This window comes from Rattus norvegicus, chromosome 1 (genome assembly GCF_021556685.1).
Source record: "Rattus norvegicus strain SHRSP/BbbUtx chromosome 1, alternate assembly SHRSP_T2T, whole genome shotgun sequence".
NCBI classification, from domain to species: domain Eukaryota; kingdom Metazoa; phylum Chordata; class Mammalia; order Rodentia; family Muridae; genus Rattus; species Rattus norvegicus.
The window spans coordinates 214,002,448-214,016,063 of record NC_141534.1 but is presented as its reverse complement, the minus strand read 5'-3'; the positions used below and the strand labels follow the sequence as shown (position 1 = coordinate 214,016,063).

The following is a 13,616-nucleotide window of genomic DNA, read 5'->3' as shown; positions in this document are numbered from 1 at the left end:
TGCCCCTCTGGTCCCCAGTGGCTACAGTCCAGCCTGTCCAAAGTGCAAACAGCTAAATGGTCCTGAATCTCAGTTTCCAGACTCCAAGGGCTAGGAAGGAGATTGAGGCACTTCTGGAGAGTCTCCAGTCTCCTGGGAGCAAGTTCCTCAGCAGAGACTGGCCCAACCAACACCCTGCTGCCAGTGGAGAGGGACCCAAAGAGTGGGCTCACGCTTACCCAGCCTGAACTAGGTGAGGTTGGGTAGCAGCAGATCTTGCACAATAGCTAAGCAGCTTGTTGTACGTGCTAGGACCCATCAGGAAGTTGAAGGTGGCCTACCTATCCTTAAAGTCCTACCTGGCATCCCAGGTGTCGGTTATCTCCCAATCCCCGGGATTAAACGATTCCGGGACCTCCAGAACCATTTCATCCACCGCCCTCGCCCCCACCCCCACCCGGCGCCCAAACTCAGCGGGGGCGGGCAGTGGGCGGACCGTCACAGGCCACGCCCACTCTGGTATTTCGGAGCTGGAGTGAGCTGCAGAGGCCGGCGGGCGGGCGGGCTCAGATCCTAAGTCCTGAGTTGAGAGACGAGTCTACGTAGGTGAGTATCCTGCTAAACTGAGGAGCCCCAGCCCTGCTTACCAACCGCTTTCTCCGCCTGGACAAGGGTCTAGTCTCCCCGCCCGACTCCGGGTGGAGGCAACTCAGCGGCCACGCGCCCGTGTTAGGCTGTGTGGGGTGCAGGCAGGCCGCAAGGAGAAGCAGAGGATAGATTACTAACTCCGGGCAACTTCAGAGCTCGCCTCACCAAGTCTGAGCTCAAGGAGCCCCCTGCTGCGTCTGGCTCTGTGGGAGGGACCCATTCTACAGATGAGGAAACGGAGGCTGTCCCGGTTCAAGGCAGAATCCAGCCCCTCTCCTCGTTCTGTCATCCTCTGAAGAGCAGGGGCTGGAAGAAAAGGCAAGGGTCGAAAGAAGACTCGGAAAGGGGATGCAGGAGTAAGGCAGACCTTCAGGGCTTCCGGGGGCGGGGGTGGTGAGGGGGAAGGCCAGAGCAGGAATGGTGTGTGTGGGTCTAGCTTGCAGATGTCCTGGTGAGGCAGGAGACAGGACCTTTAACATCACAGTGCATAGTGTGGACTCTCTGCAGGGAGTGTGGAGCAACTTTTATTTGTCTTGCATTTACTGGCTAGCATTCCTTGTCTGGGGCACCCCTGTATTGGTGGTTATGGTGCTGGGACATGGTGGGACATGCCAGGTCAGAGCAGCCTTCCTCTGTCTGGGTAGACCCCTCTCTGGTCTGGTTCCTTGGCCATATGGCCTTAGACTTCACCTTACTCAACCTGGGTTGACCCACTTAGAAGATAAGGCTGGGGTAGGAGTGGTGGTGGCACAGGCATTTAATCCCAGCACTCAGGAGGCAGAAGCAGGCTCATCCATGAGTTCAAGGCCAGTTCAGGACAGCCAAGGTTACACAGAGAAACCTATCTTGAAAAACAAACAAACAAACAAATCCTAAGGCTGGGGTGTCCACTAGGCATTGGGGGGAGGGGTGTTTATAGAAGTAAGATGTAGGGAGACTCATCTTTTTTTTTTTTCTTTTCTTTTCTTTTTTTCGGAGCTGGGGACCGAACCCAGGGCCTTGCGCTTGCTAGGCAAGCGCCCTACCACTGAGCTAAATCCCCAACTCATCTTTTGTTCACCTCCCCACTCACATCTTTCCTGCCAGGGGTGGCCAAATTTTATTCTGTCAAAGAGGAAACAGACCCAGAGAGGGCAAGTGACTTACCCAGTGTCACACAGCTGGTTACATTTCAGGGAGGACCCTAGAGACTTGGTTCCTGGCCCTCTTCACCCAGCCCTTCCTGCTCACCCTTGCCTGTGTAGGGCCTGGCTCTTCTGAAGCCCTTGCCCACCCTCTGGATTCTTTCCTCTTCCAGGCTGGGGACAGGACTGTGGTTTCCCCTTAAGTAAACCAGGCCTAGGGAGGAAGTTGGGCAGAGCCAGGCAGCAAGCTGGGCCCATATTAGTATCTAAAGTTCCTCTCAATGTGTGCTCCCACTTGTGTCCCCCAGCCCTCAACGCCAGTTTAAGAGCTGAGGAAAATGTCCCACCAGGACCCTGGCCCTGAAGAGCAATAGCTACAGAGCAGGCATTGGCCCAGGGAGAGTATTGGAGTCCACTCTCCAGCCAGGATGTGTCTGTGCCTGCTGGGGTTGGAGCTAGGCCACCAGGGCTTCCTGCCCTTTGTTTCACAGTTTCACTTTCTTGGTTTCAACACCGGACTTCCCAGCCCCACAGGCAATGCCAGCAAGCCGGGTAGCCTAAGGCAACCCCCACCCAATCCTCTCCCTCAGGATTTTAGCCCCAGGGAACTTAGAGAGCCTTCCACCCACTGCGTGTGTAGGGAAGCAGGCTAGACAGCTCAGCAGCTTTTGGTGTCTGTTGTCATAGCCTCAGGACTGGAGCCTCTGGCCCCAGGGCTAAGCTGGGTCTCCAGTAGACACAGGCAGAGAGGTGATACAGTGCTGCAAACGGTGGTCTCTGGGATAGACTGGAGCAACGAGGCAGTGGAAGGCTAACAGCTTATGGTAGGCTTTAGGGTCATGGGGCTGCTCCATGCTTTCTCAGGCTACTGACTTTCTGTCGACCTCAGTACCCATTACTTCTTTCGGAGCCTCAGTTTCCCCATCTGTCAATCCAGTGAGTGGGAAGAGGCGTATGGATGCCTGCCTGGAACTAGCTCCTAGCCAACCTTTTTGCCTGCTCTAAGGATCATGGGCTCCATGTTCCGGAGTGAAGAGGTGGCCTTGGTCCAGCTCCTGTTGCCCACAGCATCTGCCTACAACTGTGTGAGCCAGCTGGGTGAGCTGGGCCTCGTGGAGTTTAGAGACGTAAGTGGGGTGGGACAGAGCCCTGGGCAGGTAACCCACATCAGGAAAGGCCCCGTGATTCCCCCTGGCCTGCCGTGGAAGCATCCCAACCCTCCCTTCCAGCACTGGTGCCCTCCTCATGCCTACTCATGCCCTCTCTGGCACGGGGTTGAGTCTGCTCCAGCTGGTCACTTCAGGCTCACTGGGCACCCAGCAACTTTTGGAGGAGGTGCCTCAGACCTAGATCCCAGAGCAGTTCCTAGGCCCCTCCCAGAGATTCTGACCCCTATGTGTATCCATCACAGCTCAACGAATCGGTGAGTGCCTTCCAGAGACGCTTCGTGGTAGAGGTCCGGCGCTGCGAGGAGCTGGAGAAGACCTTCAGTAAGTTGGACCCAGACCCACATTCCAGGCTGGCTAGCTTCTTGGAAGGAGCACTAGCCAGCCTTGGTCTGAAAGGAAGTGTCCCAGCTACCCAGGTGGAAGGCAGAGAAGGGAGGTGCAGGCGGGACTGCCGGGATCCGCAGGACGAACTTGGCTCTGGGTGGGTGGAGCCAAGGTTGACTCTGGGTGGGTGGAGCCAAGGACCTAAGGCTGGGCTGCCTTGGAGTATGAGCCGCAATTCAGGCTTTCTGCCTACATGGACTGGGGTGGGCAGACGCTGGAATGGAAGGCTGTGAAGTCCTTCCTTACGTTAGAGATGAGGACAGAACAGGGGGAACAGAGCTTCTGAAACAGCAGTTTAGCCTGGGATTTTTCTGGAGTCCTGACTCAGCAGATTAGTCATGGCATTTGATAGGCGTTTGGGATCTCCCTACATGTCTGCAGCTCTTGGCTAACAGTAGACATTAGCTGGCATGTTCTGTGTGGCTTCCCCTAACCTCCCTGCCACCCTTTCTGTGTCTAGCCTTCTTGCGGGAAGAAGTGCAGCGGGCAGGCCTGACACTGACCCCACCCGAGGGGACACTGCCAGCACCACCTCCCCGAGACCTGCTGCGCATCCAGGAGGAAACGGACCGCTTGGCCCAGGAGCTTCGGGATGTTCGAGGCAACCAACAGGCACTTCGGGCCCAGCTGCACCAGCTACAGCTCCACTCAGCCGTGCTGGGCCAGAGCCACGCCCCTCCGGTCAGCCACAGTCAGGGCAGGGATGGGGACAGGAGATACATATGCCAAACCCAACCTAGGCCGGGCCTCACAATGTCTCTTGGTGACCAGATGGCAGCTGTCCATACGGAGGGACCCACCACTGAGAGAACACCCCTGCTTTCAGCCACCCCAGGGCCACATGCAGACCTGAAGGTCAAGTGAGTGGGGGCAGTTTGTCTTTTCTTGACAGCCTGAGGGCACTGACCAAAGACAGGGACCCTTTGGCCCCTGAGTCTCTGTTTGTTGTGTTTGGGGGGGGGGTTCCCTGTGGGTGCTTCCTACTGAGCTGGCTTGGGAGGAGGCTGCAGTCCCCCTCCAGCTCTGTTGCAGTTTTGTGGCAGGTGCTGTGGAGCCTTGCAAGGCTGCAGCCCTGGAGCGCCTGCTTTGGAGAGCTTGCCGCGGCTTCCTCATTGCCAGCTTTAAGGAGACTGAGGGGCAGCTGGAGGACCCGGTGACGGTGAGCTGGCAGGAGCCAGGGTTGGGGCCGTTTGGGAGGAGCCAGGGCTCCGGAGAGGAACTGAACCTGTTTTTTTCAGGGTGAGCCTGCAACTTGGATGACCTTTGTCATCTCCTACTGGGGTGAGCAGATCGGACAGAAGGTTCGGAAGATCACAGACTGGTGAGCCACAAGTGCAGGGTCCCTTGGCCACTGCAGGTGTCCAACCTATAGCCACTTCAGGCTCCCAGATAGATATTACTGGTCCCGGGTGGCCCAGGCCCCTGATAACACCGTCACCAAGTTTGTCCTGCCCTCAGCTCTTCCTGGTTATTTCCACTGACCTGCACTACCCCATCTTTCCTCAGCTTTCACTGTCATGTCTTCCCGTACCTGGAGCAGGAGGAAGCCCGGCTCAGGACCTTGCAGCAGCTGCAGCAGCAGAGCCAGGAGCTTCAGGAGGTGAGCGCCCCTGTGACATGACCCCTGCTAGCTCCCTCACCATGCCTTTCAATTCGATTCATTACCTTTTTTTTTTTTTTTTTTGGCCCCAGGTCCTGGGGGAGACAGAACGGTTCCTGAGCCAGGTGTTGGGCCGGGTGCAGCAGCTGCTGCCCCCAGGGCAGGTGCAGATCCGGAAGATGAAGGCCGTGTACCTGACCCTCAACCAGTGCAGTGTGAACACCACACACAAGTGCCTCATTGCGGAGGTCTGGTGTGCCACGAGGGACCTTCCCACTGTACAGCAGGCGCTGCAGAGCGGCTCGGTGAGCATCCGGGCTTTGTTCCCTCCCTGCCTTAACTCATTCTGCTTCCAGTCTCTCCTCAAGCTTCTAGAACCTTACCTTTGCTCTGGGATTGAAGGATGGGTACAGATTCCTTGGAGCCTCCTCCTCCAGGGCATCTTGAATAGGGTGGGGCTGACCAACTTCCCCCATGCCATCCCACCCCACTCTCGACCCAGAAATTACCTTCTACAGTCCCCATCTCAGCTGGGCCTGAGAGGGAGGGGCAGGGTTTCTACAGGCCCTAGCATTAGCTTCTGTCTCTCTGCCTCGGTACCCCAGAGTGAGGAAGGAGTGAGTGCTGTGGCTCACCGTATCCCTTGCCAGGACATGCCTCCAACTCTCATCAGGACCAACCGCTTCACCTCCAGCTTCCAGGGCATTGTGGATGCCTATGGTGTGGGCCGATACAGGGAAGTCAACCCTGGTAAGATCCACTGCTCCTGCGATGGGGGCCAGCCTTCCTGTCCTCTGTCTGGATACAAACCTTGAGAGTTAGGCCCCTGCCTTTGGGGTGCAAACCTTGAGAGGGGTAGGAGCTGGGTCCACTCCACACTTTTGTAACAGAGACGTAGTCCCCAACTCAATCTCCTGGGAGGCTATTGGGTACCCTAGTCCCAGTTGGGATTTTACACTTTGTTCAGCTGTTAAATCCACAGGGAACCAGCTTGGAAAGTTCAGAAAACAGATTTGGGAGTGACGTAAAGTCCAGCTCACTTGTTTTGATGAGTTTCTCAGTTTCTGTGGGTCACATTTTTCCTGGTCTGTGGAATGGGAACGATAGTACAAACCTCAGGAGTGTTAGGAAGGCTAGTGGTGGTCATAGGCCCCAGGCCGGCCTTCGATTGTGGCTTACTTGGCCACGCTGCATTGTTCTTGTTTTTATGAAGTTGAAATCGATAGGATGAGGATGTGGCTCAGTTGATAGAGCGCCTGCCTCATGGATTCATGAGGCCCTGGGTTCAATCCTCAGCATAAACTGAGCATGGTGGTTAAGCCCATAATCCTAGCACTTGGGAGGTAGAGGCAAGAGGATCAAGAATTCAGGCCTCTTCAGCTACGTAGAGAGTTCAAGGCTCAGCGGGCAAAGTGCTTGCAGTAAAAGCGTGGGCCTTTGTACCAGTCTGAGTCCACGTAGATGCCGGCTGAAAGGTTCTGGCCCTTCAGTGCCTCAGAACCAGCATCCTGGACTTGATCCGAGCCCTTCCAATGCAGGTAGGACTGCCACGATGTGTTCATGGTAGCTGTCCCCTGCCAGCCCTTGGGGAAGGAGGGTGCTGTTTGCTGGAACAACTGCAGTAAAGCGTTGTGGCTCCTCAGAAGGTGGCTAGGTAGCAGAGATGGCTGGGTGTGGTGTAAATGCCTGAGGCAGAGGCAGGCGCAGGGATCTTAGGTCAGCCTTAGCTGCGCAGTGAAAGGATCTGTATTGGCTCAGGACATCCCAAGACCAAGTTCTCAGCACAAAAAAGATTTATTTGTCCCAAGAGACAAAAGGCGTGGACGAAGAGACAAAGATGGAGATAGAGGATGAGGAAAGGGGAAGGGGGTGGGGTGACTGCAAGCAAAGGGCTACCTCTGGATAGAGGAGACAGATGCGGCCCATAGGAAAATGGCAGGTTATAAAGGTACAATGGGGAAACCATTCTGATTGGCTGTGTTAATTAGGTGACCCAAAGGGGGCTTTCGATTGCTGGACTTCAACACTTGATAGCTGGACCTCGGTAGTCAGCTGTAGGAGGATGGAGTGGACAAACATGGGAATAGACCTTGGTGGCCAGCTTCGAGAGAGAATGCAATCTAACAGTGTTTAGCAAGACCAAGGGGCAGGGGGAAGGAGGGGAAGGCCTGCCAGAGCCATGCTTGCCGTGCATGGGCTGGCTGGGGTCCCTTCACATGGCAAGCCCTGTGCTACTAGATGTTGTCTAAACATAGTTAGCAGAAATGTAGGGTGGAAGTCTGAGGTCAAGTGGGGCGTCAGCTGCACCGTTCCAACTGTTAGGGGAAATCTGTTCGGGGTCTTTTTCCTGGGCTGTGAACAGCTGTCATGGCCATGTGGTCTTTCTTCTCCCTTCTCCTGTGTTCAAGTGCCTGTCCCTTTCTGTATAAGGACACCAAACATAGGGTTAAAGTTCACTCTTTACGACAGCTGGGCAGTAGGATGACAGTGTGGCTCCTGAAGGGGTCACAGTCGGCCCCTACTTATTCTTGTGCACTGGAACCCTTCTCCCAACTCTAATTCCAGAGACTGAGTACCCAGTTTGTTCTTCCGGAGTGCCCACCAGATCCCACGGGCTCTGGTCTCGGCACTTGGGATGCTCGTCTGTCTGCGAAGCTTTTGTTCCGTCTGCCCCTCTCCTGCTTTGTTTTGCTTTTTCCTTCCTTCCTTCCCTCTTTCCTTCCTTCCTTCCTTTTATTCCTTTCTTTTTCTTCTCTTTTTTTGCTGTTCTGTTTTTGAGACAGGACTTCATTGATCCTAGACTGTCCTCAAACTCTGTGTGGCCAAGGATGACCTTGGGCTTCTGATCTTTCTTTGAACGCCACCTCCCAAGTGTTGAGATCATCAGGTCTGGTCTGTGCACTACTGGGCTACCTGCTAGCTGAACTCACTCTCCAGCTTCTTTTTGGCTAGTGTGTGTGTGTGTGTGTGTGTGTGTGTGTGTGTGTGTGTGTGTGTGTGTGTGTATGGTTTGTTTTGTAGTTTTGAGACCGTCTTTTTTTCTTCTTCTATTTTTTGGTCTTGGACTTTTGAGACAGGGTCTCTATGTGTAGTCCTGGCTGTCCTGGCACTCATTCTAGACCAGGCTGGCCTGGAACACACAGTTATTCTCCTGCCTCTGCATCTTGAGTGCCAAGATTAAATAAAGGTGTGTGCCATTAGCCCTGCCTTGAGACAGGGTGTTACACTGTAGCCCAGGTTGGTCTTGAGTTCATGGCAATCCTCCTGCCTTGGCTTCCTGAGTTCTAGAATTACAAGTATGAGCTACTATGCTAGGCTTATACATCTTCCTAACATAACATTCAGAACCCGAGAAACGGTTACCGAGTAAAGGCTTGTGAATAATTCTGACAGCCTGAGCTCAATTTCCAGGGCCTGTATAGGAGTAGAACTAACTCCTACAGTAAGCTATCCCAGGCTGCACACATGCATACCCTCCCCTTGCAACAGAGCTAGGGAACGGTTAGGCCAGGAGAGCCTGAAGACCTGAGTGTAGGTCTCCAAAGCCCACGTAGGTTCAGCAGTGCATGGATGTAATTCCAGTGGTGGTGAGATGTGGGCTGGAGCCTGGTAGTTCCTTTTCAGAGAGGTTCCCGGCTAAGGACAAGTGCTGTTTCAAAATGCAGGACTGACCCATTGTTTTCCCTGATCTACATGAGCATATGCACACATAAACAGAAAACAACAGTTGGGAGGAACGCAGCAGGAGTTCAAGACCATTCTGGACCACTCAGTAGCTGCCTTATCTTTAAATAACTGACTGTAGCTAGAACTGCTAGACCTAGGTCCACAGCCTGTCACCCGCCAGGCCTGCCCACGACACGCATTTATAATAACCCTGTGAGGTGGCACCGAGATCTCCGTTTTGGAGAAATGGGCAGAGGAAATTTAAACCACAAGCCTTGGGTGGCATAGATTGACAGTTGTAGACTCTGAAATATGCCGAGTGGTCCCTGCCTTGCACACGCTCTTGGCTGGTCCTGGGAGGCCTCTGTGGCAACTCGGACAAGGAAGCAGATCCCCAGCCCCCACGGGAACTGCCTGACTGTATTCTGTGTGCCTACAGCTCCCTACACCATCATCACATTCCCCTTCCTCTTTGCTGTGATGTTTGGCGATGTGGGCCACGGACTGCTCATGTTTCTCTTCGCCCTGGCTATGGTCCTCACTGAGAACCAACCAGCTGTAAAGACCACGCAAAATGAGGTATGAACCATCCATACCTGACAAGGGATAGGGCACAAGAGCTGAGCAGCCGTGAGCTGAGCTAAACAGCGCACTGTCTCCCCCTGACCCCCCAGATCTGGCAGACCTTCTTTGGGGGTCGCTACCTACTCCTGCTCATGGGTCTGTTCTCCATCTACACGGGCTTCATCTACAACGAGTGCTTCAGCCGAGCCACCACTATTTTCCCCTCAGGCTGGAGTGTGGCTGCCATGGCCAACCAGTCAGGCTGGAGGTAGGACCTATGTCCCTCCCTACCCACCCAGGGCCCCTGGCCCACTGTGCAGCTCTGACATTATCTATTTTTGCTGCAGTGACGAGTATCTGTCCCAGCACCCCATGCTTACCCTGAACCCTAACATCACTGGTGTCTTCCTCGGACCTTATCCCTTCGGCATTGACCCGGTAAGTGGGCGCGCTGGTGCATGTGAAGGGGGCAGTTGGGAAGGCTGGCTAGGGATCCACAGCTCCACCTGTTTGCTACCCCCCTTTGACAGGTGGCACTGTGCACTTCCTGGGTGCCAGGCTTGGCACACAAGCAGAGAGGCCTATAAAAATAGTATCCAGACGGAGTGTAGGACACAAGTATGATTCAAACACTTGGGAGATGCAAGGCAGGAGGATCAGAGTTCAAGTGCACCCTTAGCTGCATACAAGAGTTCAAGGCCCTGCCTCATTACATAAAACCCTGTCTCAGAACAAACCAACAAAAACCTAGAACATGGGCTGGAGAGGTGGCTCAGTGGTTTAGAGCACTGACTGCTCTTCCAGAGGTCCTGAGTGCAAATCCCAGCAACCACATGGTGGCTCACAACCATCTGTAATGGGATCTGATGCCTTCTTCTGGTGTGTCTGAAGACAGCTACAGTGCACTCATATATAATAAATAAATCTTAAAACAAAAAGAAAAAACAAAAAACCTAGAACAAAACAGCAGTCCACTAGGTGGGAAACAACTGATCCATATAGCATTATCCTATTGAACAGATGAGAGTGGAGCCTAGGCTTGGGTGCCTGAGCTACCTTAGTCACTAGTCTCTTAGAACTAGTCCCTTAGAACTAGTGACTAGGGTGCTGGAATTGGGTTTGTCAGGGGAGCAGGGTGATGAAACATGGGAGGGGGGGGTGATGAAACATGGGAGGGGGGGTTCCTGGCAAAACTGTGACTACAGTGTGCTCACCTCTCCCACTACCCCAGATCTGGAGCCTGGCCACCAACCACCTGAGCTTCCTCAACTCCTTCAAGATGAAGATGTCTGTCATCCTTGGGGTCACACACATGGCCTTTGGGGTGTTCCTCAGCATCTTCAACCATGTGTGAGCTAAGGGTGCCAGTGAGCTAAGGGTGTGGGCAGTGTCCTTGTGGGTCCAGGCTGCTCTGACCTCTGTTCCCACAGGCACTTTGGCCAGGCCCACCGGCTACTGCTGGAGACCGTGCCTGAGCTCATCTTCCTGTTGGGCCTCTTTGGCTACCTTGTTTTCCTCATTGTCTACAAGTGGCTCTACGTCTCAGCTGCCAGCGCCTCCTCGGCCCCCAGTATCCTCATTCACTTCATCAATATGTTCCTCTTCTCCCAAAACCCCACCAATCGGCTGCTCTTCCACGGGCAGGTAGGCTAGGGATATAGAATGGCTGACTCTTTCACTGGGGACCTCCTACCTCAGGCACTGGGTCACCAGGAGCTACAGAGCCATCTGAAAAATGGGTTGTGGGCCAGAATACAGCCAGACGGTGATGTCAGAGCCAATGGACTAAAATTTGGGTCTCAGGTGTTGGGAACCTGAAGTCCTTTCTTAGAGGTCCCTGGGGGAGGGACTACAGTTCCCAATGATCAGTATGACCATACCAAGTGACTGGTTACATGCCCTGTGCATGGTTGCTTTTCCCTTCTTGCACACAGGTAGTGGTACAGTATGCGCTGGTGGTCCTGGCTTTGGCCACAGTTCCTATCCTGCTGCTGGGCACACCCTTGTACCTTCTGCGCCAGCACCACCGAAGAAACACTCAGAGAAGGCCTACAGCAGGCAGACAGGTAGGAGGAGGAAGGAGTACAGGGAAGGAAGGCTGAATGGGAAGTGACCTTTGCTTCCCTGTAGGCTCTGTGCTGCTAGGTGGGTAGCATGGGCTGTTCTAGGGGCTGGAGCTGTTGATGTTATCTGTTCTCAGGATGAGGACAGTGACAAGCTTCTGGCCTCCCCGGATGCTTCCACCTTGGAGAACAGCTGGAGCCCTGATGAGGAGAAGGCTGGGAGCTCAGGAGATGAAGAAGCTGAGGTGGGTGGTATAGTACTTTGTTGGGGGAGGGCTGCCAGTTCAGACCATGTTGTCTCATGGTCTCTTACCGTGCAGTTTGTCCCTTCGGAGATCTTCATGCACCAAGCCATCCACACCATTGAGTTCTGCCTGGGCTGCATCTCCAACACAGCCTCCTACTTGCGTCTCTGGGCCCTGAGCCTGGCTCATGCTCGTGAGTGACCTTTCTCTCAGGGCCTCAATAGCCTACCTAGTCAAATGGGGCTGTCCTACAGAGATGCCTCAGCAGTTCTAGGGGCAAGGATTCAGGAATGCTGTTGGGGTGGGGGCGTGACAGGCATTCCTTCACCCTTGACCTCAATAGACCTCACTAGCCCCTATTTGTGTGCAGAGCTGTCTGAGGTCCTGTGGGCCATGGTGATGCGCATAGGCCTAGGCATGGGCCGAGAGATTGGTGTGGCATCTGTGGTGCTGGTCCCTGTGTTTGCTGCCTTTGCTGTGTTGACTGTGGCCATCTTGCTAGTGATGGAGGGGCTCTCAGCCTTCCTACATGCCCTGCGGTTGCACTGGTGAGCACCCCACCCCCGTAATGAGCCTGGGCATGGATGGGATGGGTGGATTTCCTCTCACTGGCCCCTTTCTCACACCCAGGGTGGAGTTCCAGAACAAGTTCTATTCAGGGACCGGCTACAAGCTCAGCCCCTTCGCCTTCACTGTGGACAGTGACTAGCACCTACTTCGATTCCTGCTTCTTCAAAATGGGACAGGAATAAAAAGCTGGCTGGCCCAGGAACTCTGCCTTTGTCCTCTCTGGGGTACCAGGGTTAGACTGACACTTTACTGGTCACAGCTCTAGATTCTGAAGATGACATCTACTTAGACCATCCTTCAAGGGAGGTAGAGGGTAGGAGGCACTGTTTTAGGATCTGAGCCTTTAGAAATTGCTGGGATAGCTGTGTTAAAAATCTGCAGACTCTTGGGGGACAAAAGGGACAGTTAGTTTCGTGAGAGTGGATTCCAGTCAGGTGGGAGGAGGTTCCCACTTTTGAGGTGTGCAACTGGCTTTGACTTCAGGCTTTGTCTCCCTGAAGTCCTTATTAAGGTCCTCCATGCTTGGTTGAGGTAGGCGTGGCCTCTTTCACTCCCTCTGGCTGGGAGGCATATACATAGCCAGTGCATGTCAGAGGCCAGAGGCTCAAGTTTTCCAAGTTACAAAGTAGTTCTTGCAGCTGAAGGCCCCAGCAACAAAGGCTGCTTTGAGGCCAGAGCTGCTCTGGGCATAGCGAGCCACAATGACCCTGGCCAAGTTGCTGGGAGGGTTGTAGACTGTCCTGCTGAAGACACTGAATGCAGGGTTGGAAATAATAGTGCCTTTCAGGCACTTTCACATGCTTGGCAGACTAAGCTAAGAGAAACATTACAGAGCTGGGCAGATGAGTGCAGAGAATCCCCAAGGAGTTAGCAGGCCTGTCCGAACTCTGAAGCTTGCCGTCCTAGACTGGCTATTTCAGTTGCCATGGGAACAGCATACCATAACACCAACAAGCTCTGTCCTGGCAGTGATGACCACTTACAGGTGTGACTGATCAGACCAAGATGGATCTGATCCCCACTCATTTGAGCAGGAAATAACTGTCACAAATGGGAAGCTATGGAAAAGCAGGTGGTGGGTGAGTGAGAGAGGGCTCAGTGACCTTAAGAGCCTAGACTACTCTTGCAGAGGGCCTGGGTTTGTTTCCCAGCACTCACTGGGCCATTCACACTGGCCTATGATTCCGCTCCACAGCACCCTACTCCTCTGGACTTCTGGACTCGTGTAAAAACAATAAAAACGCTTAAGAGAAGCATGGCGGGGGGGGTCCTCATGCCTGTTATTTCATTAGACAAGCTGAGAGTCAGCTGGAGTGAAGCCGCTGTGAGACAGGGCAAGAATAAGCAAGTCATCGCCACTGCTGTCCTATCTTTCAGTGGAGGGTTCTAAGGTCGTGTAACATGTAAACAGTGCTGGCATGCAGCATTCTTGCTGAAGCTTGGTTGATCAGAGCAACAGGAACAGCTGCAGCTCCCTCTGCTGCTGACTGGGCCTGACTCCTGACAGAGCAGCAGAGTGAGGCTCAGTCAGGAAGGGCAGCAAATCCCAGGGACCTTTGCTGTCTGGAGACCAGTGGGATACCAAAAAATGTGGTGTTGCTGAG

General features: G+C 54.0%; 1 protein-coding gene across 8 annotated transcripts; it reads left to right on the top strand.

The window, feature by feature from the left end:
* The first annotated feature begins 492 nt into the window (after positions 1–492).
* Tcirg1 (T-cell immune regulator 1, ATPase H+ transporting V0 subunit A3) lies at positions 493–12,214 on the top strand. Of its 8 annotated transcripts, none has more exons than XM_087547834.1 (20): positions 493–585; positions 2,758–2,849; positions 3,163–3,241; positions 3,765–3,985; positions 4,076–4,164; positions 4,337–4,463; positions 4,543–4,625; positions 4,845–4,904; positions 4,997–5,209; positions 5,510–5,654; positions 9,010–9,149; positions 9,245–9,402; positions 9,482–9,572; positions 10,366–10,484; positions 10,565–10,778; positions 11,069–11,200; positions 11,335–11,442; positions 11,518–11,635; positions 11,813–11,990; positions 12,073–12,214. In XM_087547834.1, exons 9-20 carry the CDS (start codon positions 5,084–5,086, stop codon positions 12,149–12,151), a joined length of 1,608 nt encoding a protein of 535 aa, XP_087403960.1. In that variant the 5' UTR covers positions 493–585; positions 2,758–2,849; positions 3,163–3,241; positions 3,765–3,985; positions 4,076–4,164; positions 4,337–4,463; positions 4,543–4,625; positions 4,845–4,904; positions 4,997–5,083; the 3' UTR covers positions 12,152–12,214. The 8 variants fall into 8 exon arrangements, with proteins under 8 accessions (XP_087403960.1, XP_087403944.1, XP_087403951.1 ...); XM_087547818.1 differs by having other exon boundaries at positions 4,811–4,904; XM_087547825.1 differs by having other exon boundaries at positions 2,758–2,878.
* The last annotated feature ends 1,402 nt before the right edge of the window (positions 12,215–13,616 follow it).

Excerpts from the sequence above, each read along its gene's own strand:
- Tcirg1 (XM_087547816.1), top strand. The coding sequence starts at position 2,762 with ATGGGCTCCATGTTCCGGAGTGAAGAGGTGGCCTTGGTCCAGCTCCTG. Across the intron at positions 3,242-3,764 it reads GGAGCTGGAGAAGACCTTCA|CCTTCTTGCGGGAAGAAGTG; the intron begins GTAAGTTGGACC and ends TTCTGTGTCTAG. Across the intron at positions 10,485-10,564 it reads CTCAGCATCTTCAACCATGT|GCACTTTGGCCAGGCCCACC; the intron begins GTGAGCTAAGGG and ends CTGTTCCCACAG.